Source organism: Podarcis liolepis (genome assembly GCF_965112155.1).
Source record: "Podarcis liolepis genome assembly, contig: HAP1_SCAFFOLD_245, whole genome shotgun sequence".
Classification (NCBI taxonomy): domain Eukaryota; kingdom Metazoa; phylum Chordata; class Lepidosauria; order Squamata; family Lacertidae; genus Podarcis; species Podarcis liolepis.
Genome location: NW_028148859.1, coordinates 16,379 through 27,737, shown reverse-complemented (window position 1 = coordinate 27,737; position 11,359 = coordinate 16,379). Strand labels below are relative to the sequence as shown.

General features: G+C 44.2%; 1 protein-coding gene across 1 annotated transcript; it reads left to right on the top strand.

The window, feature by feature from the left end:
• Positions 1-588: 588 nt before the first annotated feature.
• Positions 589-7,552, top strand: LOC310699012 (keratin, type II cytoskeletal 75-like; the record flags this gene model as incomplete). The annotated part of the gene is made up of 6 exons (XM_083520600.1): positions 589-684; positions 1,137-1,301; positions 2,564-2,689; positions 3,150-3,370; positions 4,356-4,390; positions 7,161-7,552. Coding segments are annotated over 6 exons (1,035 nt in total), but the record flags the coding sequence as incomplete, so codon positions are not given.
• Positions 7,553-11,359: the final 3,807 nt, after the last annotated feature.

The window sequence follows — 11,359 nt, the reverse complement described above, 5'->3', positions numbered from 1 at the left end:
TACATTTCAATGGAAGGGAAACATTTTTAAAAATGCAGAAAATAATGTAACTGTTAATATAACATTTGTGGATTTTAAAAAAGGAAGTATAGTGGATACTACTTACATCTGCTTGTGTGGTTTGGGTTCCTGACCTCAGGTGAGTATGCAAATTGTGTCTACTTCTGCTCCCATTTCTGTTCCTAATACTATTCCCTGAAACCCTTAATTTGCTCTTAGGCCATTTTCTGGACCAAGGCACCATCCACTATTCCACAAATCACCCTCCAGGAAGACTAGTTGCTGAGCAAAATAGTGTCTGTGCTGACAAAGATTGCTCTTTCTGAGATAAAAAGGGAGCGAAAAATAATAACAAAAGCTTCTAAAGAACACTGCCTTTATAACTCCATAATGAATCTCCTTAAGAGTGGACATTTGCATCTTTTTTTTATTGTGCTCATTCACTGTTTTCTCTCGAATGAAATCTAAGCAAAGTTTATTTATGTATTGAATTGATATACTGCCATATACCCAAAGGTCTCAGAGAAGTTCACGGAACAAAATCAAAATATAAAACCACAAAAAATTGGTTTCTTACTGTCTTTTTAGGATGTAGATGCTGCCTACATGAACAAGGTGGAGCTGGAGGCCAAGGTGGATTCCCTGACCGATGAACTCAACTTCCTGAGGGCCCTCTATGAATCGGTATTCAGTCTTCCTCTTACCTTCAAAACATAGACCTAAAAGTCAGGATGATAAATGTTAAGACGGCAATGTGAAGAAGCATGACATTTCTAAATACCATCCTTTCTTTTCCATTTTGCTTTCCCCCCTAAATATTTGGATTTACATTGTCCTAATGTGATTTCTCACAAACAATGGTCCTAATTTTAGATGCTATTAATGATGTCTAGAAGAAAGATTTGATGTTTCATATTAGAGATCCAAAATTCATCTGCCACTGAAGATTTGGAATCTTCAGTTGTTATTATTGTTGTTTGTTATGAATGTCAAGGTCTCCCCCGTGTGACCCTGCTCCCTAGAAAGCTGACCATTTTGCAGATGTGTGTCACCTACTGATCTGATCCTGTCCCACCCCAATAACCCCCAAAACATGAAATGTTTTCTAACCAAATTTTGTCTCCTATGTTTTCCAGGAGTTAGCTCAGTTGCAGGCCTCCATGTCTGATACTGCTGTCATCCTCTCGATGGATAACAATCGAGACTTGGACCTGAATGGCATTGTTTCTGAGGTGAAAGCACAATATGAAGACATTGCCAACAGGAGCCGAGCTGAAGCAGAAGCATGGTACCAAACTAAGGTGAGCAGTTCTAGCATGGAAGGTGGCCTTGGGCCCTGGTACATCCAAGGGACACTTCTGATAAAACATGGGTCTGGAGATGCTTAAGATCTTTCAAGCTTGGTGGGGAGGTTGAAATGGAGTAAATATGAAGCAATTGGGGGGGGCAGTCATAGTTAAGCAGGGAAGGAAAGAATTAAATGCCAGCTCCCCAACTGCTGTTATCCCAGTAATTATCAATCTCTCCTCTGCCACTGTGGCTGCTATTTCAATTTTAAAGAATGTGTCTACAAGATGCAAGGGTGCATTTAACATGTCACATCTAGTTTGGTCTACAAGATGTCACAATCTAGTCTCAAGATTCATGTTATAAATCTTATCTCCATATTGGATTGTGGCCAGGTTAGTCCCAGAAATCCACTTGCACAACAGTTTGAATCCTGCTTCCTGGTGAGAAATAGAGAAAGTCCACATGGGCTACTCTAACTTTTAAGTAGTCTAATGTCTTGAGCCAAAACACATTTGAAACATGAGAGACTAATTCAGATATCAAATTTGCAAAGTTCATCCATGTGGCATGGCCTTTCAGCTGAGATGTGACTGAATTGAGTGTTAGGTGCCAGCAATTGGCAGTCCCTAAATTAATGGGTTATTAGCTAGTTAGTTGCCTGAAGGATGATGATGAAGAAGAAGAGTTTGGATTTGATATCCCGCCTTTCACTCCCTTTAAGGAGTCTCAAAGCGGCTAGCATTCTCCTTTCCCTTCCTCCCCCACAACAAACACTCTGTGAGGTGAGTGGGGCTGAGAGACTTCAGAGAAGTGTGACTGGCCCAAGGTCACCCAGCAGCTGCATGTGGAGGAGCAGAGACGCGAACCCAGTTCCCCAGATTACAAGACTACCACTCTTAACCACTACGCCACACTGGCTCTCCAGTGTGAGAGGCATCATTACTTTTTTAATACCAATCAGTGAGGAAAAACAGTGAAAAATTTTGCTGGATTTGCCTGTAGGTTTCCTCCATAAGTATCTAGTTGGCCACACTGGGAAAACAGGATGCTAGCTAGATCCAGCAGAGCTTTTCTTAGCTTCTTTAATCCAGTCCTCTTGGTGATGCCATTTGGACCTCCCAACAGCCAATGCCAGAAATGAGGAGTGTGGTTGAGCAGAATCTTTGAAAACGGGCTTTCTCAGATCGGGGGCATTCATTGCTGACCAGGGCTATGTAATTGTGTCTTTCCTTCAACCCATCTCTGCCTTCCCTTCCCTTCCCTGCTGTTATAGTTTGAGGAGCTCCAAGCCAGTGCAGGGAAGCATGGCGATGATCTGCGTAATACTAAAGGAGAAATTTCAGAGCTCAACCGGATGATTCAAAGGATACGGTCAGAAATTGAAAACGCCAGGAACCAGGTAAGAAAATCTGTAATCGATGCAATGTTCATTCTCAGTAGGCAACGTAGCATTGCTTTAAAAGGCAAGGGTTGGTTAAGGGTCACATGACAGAGGCCATCTGCATTGGATAGCCTTGCCAATACTTTGTGGGGTGGCAGGGAGAGGAAGTTCTGTTTTTGGCTGGAACTTTGTAAATTGTGGGGATTCATAAAAATGAAAACTGCCAGTAGAATCTGGGAAATAAAATTTATATCCCAAAATGAGCAGCCCTGTGTACATTGACTCAAAAGCAAGTTCACACCTTACAAAATAGAATTGCAGCCTCATTTATTCAAAGACTAAGAAATAAATGAATGCATGATGATAGCAGGAATATTTACAGTAATAATCATGATTGCAATAATAGCAATAATAATGAATGTACAAATACTAATGACTAAAGAGGACAGGGAATTTAATAACACCTTCCTTCTTACAGTGTGCAAATCTGCAGACAGCTATTGCGGATTCTGAGGAGCGAGGCGAATTAGCTCTCAAAGATGCCAGAGCCAAACTCATTGACTTGGAAGATGCTCTACAGAAAGCTAAGGAAGAAATGACCCGCCTACTGCGGGAGTACCAGGAGCTCATGAATGTCAAACTGGCACTGGATATTGAAATTGCCACCTACAGGAAGCTGCTGGAAGGGGAGGAGAACAGGTGAGCTGGATAAAGTGCTCATAACTTTACGAGCTGCTTCAGTTTCTTTTTGAAGGGGACTCTATGTGGAGATGAAACAATATCTACAATGGCACAACTCTATCAACGGATGCCTGTTAAGTTTGCTTTGTCTGGCTCCCAGTACGTTTCCGAGCACAATTCAAAGTGTTGGTGCTGACCTTTAAAGCTCTAAACAGCCTCGGCCCAGTATACCTGAAGTCTCTACCCCCGTCGCTCAGCTGAGGTTCAACTCTGAGGGCCTTCTGGTGGTTATCTCACTGTGAGAAGTGAGGTTACATGGAACCAGGCAGAGGGCCTTCTCAGTAGTGGTGCCTTCCTTGTGAAACACCCTCCCATCAGATGTCAAGAAAATAAACAGCTATCTGACTTTCAGAAGACATCTGAGGGCAGCACTGTTTAGGGAAGTTTTTTAAGGATTTATGTTTTATTATGTTTTTAGATATGTTGTAAACTGCCCAGAGTGACTGGGGAAACCCAGCCAGATGGGCAGGGTATAAATAATCAAATTATTATTATTATAAATTGCAAGAATAAGTAATAGAACATTTGATGATCTTCTTCAAACACAAAATAAAATGTTTTAGTACACAAATCATTTCGCTAATCTTGTGAATTGTGATGGAGTGTTTGTTGCAGTAGGAAAAGCAGTGCTCCTTGTGGTGGCATGGACTTTGAGAGTCTTTGAGGTATTGCTCTAAGTTTACAGCTCAGATATTAAGCATCAATATCTTTGCTTCCATTGTGCATCAATTATTTTTCCAAATTCTTGCAGATCTTAAGTACATCTTCAGTAGATTTTTTTGTTGATACTGTGTATATCACACAGGAAGCCAAATAGGGAAATGTATTGTTGTAGCTGTTGGAAACTCTATTTAACAGATAACATTGTACCTTATATATACAACAGACCATATTCATTGTAATAGATGAGCCATTTTTCATTTTGCTATTTCTTCTTCAACAGGCTAACTGGAGAAGGAGTCAACCCTGTAAGCATCTGTAAGTATCATGAGCATTTTATTTTATTTGCCTGGTCCAGAATAAGTTATTAATAATGTGATGATGATTAGTTTATTTATTCCCAAATGGTGCATGGAGTACACTGTACACCACAAGAAGGGCAAATGTTAGGAATGGTGAAGAAATTCATTCAGTAATTTACATTTCTTGAACCACTGTATCTATTAAAATTGATACGCCTACTGAAACACAACTATACTTCCAAATTTGCACCTCCAAATTTTTCAACAGTTATATATCCAGCCAAGAGCTGGATATAAAAAGTCCATTATTAGAAGGAAATGTGCACGAAATATTAGCAAATATAATATATTACAATATAATAATTGGGAAAATTGCATGCAAAAGAGAACATTTGCAAATAAAAATGCTTATATTAGAATAAGCATGCACAAAACACATACATATTTCCGTGCAGAATGACAACAACAAAGGCCAGATTTAGCTAAGTTGTTGCATGCATGGAATGAGGTCTGCTCATGCAATGGTACTTTGCCCCTTTCACCCACCTCCCATGCCCCTGTACCCCCTAAATCCCCACAACAGTTCTAGGGGGCACATAGGGTACAGAGGGGGAGGAGAGAGGACAGTCCTGCTGTGCAAGTAGACCTCATTCAACACATGCACACACCACTTAACACCATGTTGAATTCCACCCAAACTAATGTGGACTGAACTTAATACTGGAAAATTTAGAAGCTGGGAGAAACTGAATATTTCAGATCTCCGGCCCTAGCTGGTGTGCCTTGATGAACTAAGCTGCCATGTTAGACATTTCCACGACTCTTTCCACGCAGCATGGATCATTTCTTTCTCTCTCTCCCTCTGCCAATATTTGGACACTGGCATCATTACAAAGGAGTAATGATGCACAGGGAATTCCTGCACTACAGATTATAGGCATAGGTGTGGGGGAGTCCCTATAATTCAGAAAGCAGCATCCCATCCCTGAGGCCCAAATGACTGGGCAAACGGACAGGAGAGAGGGATGCCAGGAGACAAGATTAAACAGGCTGTCCCAGAGTTGCAAGGCGGGAGACGCATCTCTTGGTGTGTGAGAGTGGAAGGAGCTTGCAGTTTTAATCTGGGGAGAGGCTATGCCCCAGCTGCCAAATGTTTTGGAAACCCTGGAGAAGATCTTGAAGGGCTGCCATCCCAGCTAGGCACCTGATCGGATTCCTTCCTTAGTATTGCATTCCAGGCAGCAGCTTCTTCCAGCGCTACCAGCTGGGAACAATAGCACACAGCTGGGGCTGTTCCAAGGAAAAGGCTGGTCCCTTTTTCCCAGGGAGATTCCCACAGTCACCATGGGAATGGGGCTGCACAGTGTTGTAAGCAAGCAAGGCTCTTAGTGGCAAGTTCCCATTGACTGGGACCAGGAGGGGTGGCATAAAAGCAGCAAGTTGGTTTGTCCAGTGGACATCCACACTGCTGAGGATCACAGGACTTTTCTCCTAAGTCCCATAACACAGGAGGAAAACCTGCTGCTTCAGCCCAATCTTCCTCCTCCTCCTTCTACCAGTCTCCTCCAAGGGGCTTCTTCCTCAGCCGTGCCCTCTCCTTTTATCGCCAGCAAACCAGCTCTCTCCTTGCTTTCAAATAGGATGGAGTATCTTTCCCCTCTTCTTGCCTTCCACCTATGGTGAGATGTCCAGATCAAAATCCCAGTCAGGTAGCTCATGAGAGTGATGAGCACTGTTGCTGTGGGAATTCCCCATTCACTCCTACCCACCATTGGATCATGCGCTCAACTCCTGCTGTCTATCCATACATACTCCATTTCCATGCACTCTGGCTTCCATCACGGTGTCCCGTTGCACCAGAAGTAGTTTAGTCATGCTGGCCACATGACCAGTCTGTGGACAAATGCTGGCTCCCTTGGCCTGAGAGCGAGATGTGCATCTCAACCCCATAGACACCTTTGAATGGACTTAACCATCCAGGGGTCCTTTACCTTATTTTTTACATGTCCTCCTTCACTGATCCATAGTTGCATCCATCAGTGGTGAAGACCAGTGGGGCTAAAATAGCAAAAGAAAAACAGTAAATTTTGGCAATTAATTCTCTCCCCCCACCCCACCCCAGACTATGAGTTGATGATTGTACCTGATACCTAGGAATGGAGAAGAAAGTTGCTTCAGTTCTCAATTTGATGTGAACCAATATAATTTCCTGAAACAATGTGCAAGCCATCCTTCAAAATTCACACTGAATTTTGGAACTAAGTTCTCCAAAAACAATGTGTGCAAATATGTATGTTAGGGGGAAACTTCCATTTAAATGCAATGAGGGAGAATTATATACCAAAATGCATATGGAAACTGTTTGCAAAAATGTGTATAAAGTGCACTAAAATGCTGGTGAATTTTCAGAACTTTTAAAAATAGTCGTACCTCGGAAGTCGAATCCCTTGAGAGTCGAATGTTTTGGCTCCCGAATGCCGCAAACCCAGAAGTGATTGCTCTGGTTTGCAAACCTTCTTTGGAACCCGAATGTCCATTGTGGCTTCTGATTGGCTGCAGGAGCTTCCTGCAGACAATAGGAAGCCACGCCTTGGTTTCCAAACGTTTTGGAAGTCGAAGGCTTCCGGAACGGATTCTGTTTGATTTCCGAGGTACGACCGTATATGCAAACTGCTATGGAAATTGAACTTAATATTAGAAACATGAATAACAGGGGCGGGGAGATGGAATTGTCTAGTTTGTCAACCCCATGGGCACCTAATAAACTTTCCCCTTTCCCCCCACAGCTGTTGTCAGCTCCAGTGCAGGCGGTGGTGGCGGTGGAGGAGGTGGCGGCCTTGGAGGAGGATTTGGCGGTCTTGGTCTCGGAGGTGGCGGCGGTGGATTTGGCGGTCTTGGTCTTGGAGGAGGAGGAGGCGGATTTGGTGGTCTTGGTTTTGGAGGAGGAGGCGGCGGCGGATTTGGTGGTCTTGGTCTTGGTCTTGGTCTTGGAGGAGGAGGAGGGGGATTTGGTGGTCTTAGCTTTGGAGGAGGTGGCGGCGGAGGCAGCAGCAGTGGGTTTAGCTCAGGAGGGGGCAATTTCAGCTCTGGGAGTGGAAAAGGCACTGGGGGAGGAAGCAGCTCTGGTGTGAAAATTATATCTAAAACTTCCACCAGTCAAAAGAGCATCAAGAGCTAAAGGCTAAAGAATCCCCAACAACCTGAGCAAGACAAGAAAATGAACACATACAGTGGTACCTTGGTTTGCAACCATAATCCGTTCTGGAGGTCCAGTTGTAAACCAAAACAGGTTGTAACCCAAGGCGCGCTTTCGCCAATGGGGCCTCCCCCCCAAAAAATTGGGTTGTAATCCAAAAAAGGGGGTTTTGATGGGTTTGACATGGTTGTAATCCAAAACGGTTGTAATCCAAAACGGTTGTAATCCAAAACGGTTGTAATCCAAGACGGTTGCAAACCAAGGTACCACTGTACTTCCCCCCTTTTCCTGCCAGAATTGGTGTAAGTCTCACCAATCACCACGAATGAATTGTTCTAAAAGAGCAGCCCTGAATCTGATCCACCACCACCCCAACTCACACAAACTCGCCCAGAAGTTCCATTTTGAGCTAAACTATTATATAAGAAGAATAAAAATGCAGAATGTTGTTTAAAAGGTCAGATGCGTGTATTTGAAAAACTGTCTAATGTTAGGGAACTTGCACTGTAACAAACACTGTACATGTCTGGGTCCTCGTGAATGCAAATGAATGTATGTGCATGAAGTTTTCAGCTATGGCAATGTATCAAATTTGCAAAGGGATTCGTCTAAACCTATTCTGATGCCATGAAAATCAGAAACAGGAATAACACTTGGAAACAATAAAACAACTTATAAAATATCAATGTATTCTCTCTCTCTTTCAGGGTAGTGGGGAGGACGTGCCAAAATGTAATTTTTTTATTTTTTAAAAAAGCAGATTCAAATGTACAGTGAATCCATGCATAGGTCAAAAATGAATCCAACTTTAAATAATGTTTTCAACTTTTGCGTTGACATCCAGTGGCGTAGCGTGGGGGGTGCCAGGGGTGCCGACCGCACCGGGCGCAACATCTGGGGGGGGCGCGAGTCCAGAGGGAAGGGACAAGTTCCTTCCTCCGCCGGGCTCCCCGCCGCCACCGCCAGCCTTGCACCCTAGCGCGCGCGCCCCCCGCCGTCGCTGTGGCTGTGCTCCGCTCACTGCTCGCAGGAGGAGCAGCCGCTGCAGCAGCGCCGACGCCGCCACCGACGCCTGGCCGGGCACGGGCAGCCTCTGCACCCTGCCGCCGCCGCCATCCCCTCGGCCCAGCCACAGGCGGCGGCTGCTTCTGCCTCCATCCTCCTCTGGGCAAGCAGCGTTGTTTGCGCGGCAACTCGCAGGTTAGGGGTTGGGGGGGCGCAAATTACTTGCCTTGCCCTGGGTTAGGGGGCGCAAATTACTTGCGTTGCCCCGGGTGCTGACAACTCACGCTATGCCGCTGTTGACATCTTCCACAAGGACTAAGGAATGGCTCAGAGGGGTGGGAGTTTGCCAGGATCACCCAAGGAGTAAAGCTCTCCCAAACTTGTACACTTCCAGGATTACAGTACAGGCTTGCCCATGCAGCTGAAGCAGATTTATGCTAAATAATACAAACAGCAATCAAACATATCCTCCTTCAATGAGCCTCGGGTGTGAATGACTCACGTTATTGGTGGTGTGCAGGGACAGGAATGCCTGGAAACAGAACGAATTGTGCAAACACCAGATTTTTCTGATTGCTGTGCGAAATGGAATTGGCCCTTGATTCAGGTTCCATCAAGTCTCTTGATAGTCTGGAAAAAAGAAAAGGAGGCGGGGAGGAACTGAGCCGAAAACACCACCCTCATCTTGGAAAAATTTCCAGCAATGGGACAATGCTTGGTGCCCTTCAGCCATTCAGTCTGGATACGATCTCTGGGCTTGTACCTTACAGGTCTGACTGTGCAAACTCCTACTCTCATGCTGCGACTTTGCCAATTCTAGTCATGCTGTGCAGTCGTCAGCTCTGTATGTAGCGACAGTGAGAGCAAGGACTGTCTGCTTGAGAGAAACATGCTGATCCTGTGAGTTAAAAGCTGCTCTGCCTCTTTATCCAAGCAGAATTGCTTTCATTGGGCTCCATGGTGGTTCCCCATCCAGATGTTGACCAGGCAGAGACTCGCTTAGCATTCTTGTGGCCACAGAAACCACAATGAAGCCCGGTTGAACAGAATAAAAAAGGAAGCATTAAGTTCAACTAACACAGGATCAAGCTGTCAGATCGCTCGGTTATTGGTATACATCCATAGGTGGATTTCCCCCACTTTCAAATATTCTACTCTCTTAAAGGATGAGAAAGCCAAGGTCAAAAATTCCTCTTGAGCAAGGATGCACATGAAGTGCTTTCTCACAGTTCACAGCTTGCACTTGGTGACCTCTACACTGCAATTTCCTAACCACTGATTCTGAAACCTTGCCGCTAAGGCGACTTCGGAGTAAGTGGTTTAAGAATTGCATGTATAGATTTAAGAACCCAACCCCACCATTTGCTCTGATGCTTAATTCTGAAAACATACTTAAAAATAAAATTAAGATTTTCTACTGACCTCAAACCGTTACAAATATTTTGGAACCATCATTTCTAAAATGCAAGAAAATGGAATAACAAATACAATGGTATTTAATGCGTAATGTTGACCTGAAATTGGCGGTGGGGTGGGAGATTTCAAACTGAACGTTTTTGTGCAGGTCGTTTTGTTGTTGTTGTGAATAAGAGCTGCCTTTCTTCTAAAAAATAAGAGACAGTGTTGGATGGTGGTTAGAGTGTTGGATTAGGACCTGGGAAACCAGGTTTCAAATCGCCACACAGCTGCAAAGCTCACTGCATGGCTTTGGGCAACTCACTGTTTCTCTGCCTAACCTAGAAAGGAGTGTGGTGGGGAATCTAGGAGAGCCACATATGCCACCTTGAGCTCCTTGGAGGGAAAATAAGATATTGAAATGTTACAAAATACAAGAAACCATGATGACATAAAGTAAGGCACTTTGGGAAAGCAGATGTTGGTGGTCTCATTTTGCTTTTAATTCTTCCCCACCCTCTCTGCTTGTTTCCCCACCTAAAGTCAGTGAAGAACTGATGCTTTAACAAGAGGAAAGACAGAATAGTAGGATCCATTTGTATCAGCATATCTTGGTTGCTGCCTCCAGTGATGGGGTGTTGTCTCGGTGGTAGTCTAATGCCAGGGAGGGGAGCTCTGTAGACAATCCAGCCTTACACAAATGGCTTCCACTGACTCTGCTCTTAAGTCCCCTTCCTGTCTTAAAATGCTGTATTCCTGAGCAAAAAGCAATGTTAGAATTCACTTGACCCTCTTGGTTTTCTGCTCTCCAGAAATCTTCCAGACCAGCAATAAGGAGCTGCTCAGCTTGCAAACATTTTTGAATTATAATGCAAAGATCTATAGCCACATGTGAAAGTTCCTCTGCCGTTATAGTCCGACGGTTGAGGCTTTAAGGCTGCAAACCTAAATATACTCACAAGGGACTTTCTTCTATGTGACCATGCATAGAATTGCTCTGTTAAGCAAGGGGCAATCAGAGATGGCTTCAGAGAAAGGATAACCTCATTCAAGCATCTGCTTAGCTTTGACGTTTTGGTAGTTTATCTTTGTCTAAGGAGCGAAGCTCACTGGCAGGGCATATGCATTGCCTGGAGGACATCTCCAGTTTAGTCCTTGGATCTCTAGGTCTCTAGGAAAGGATCTCATTTGACAGGGTTGGGGAAGACTCCAGAGAGAGGATGCCAGTCAGAGAAGTTAGGATTGGGCTAAACAAACCACAGCTGTAATTCAATTGTCAGGCAGCTGCAATCTACTTCACAGAGTTCACGGTGCAGAAAAACTACATAGGAACATCAAAGCTCTGTTGTCAGTACAATGTTGTTGCAAATGACAAATCATTTATACACA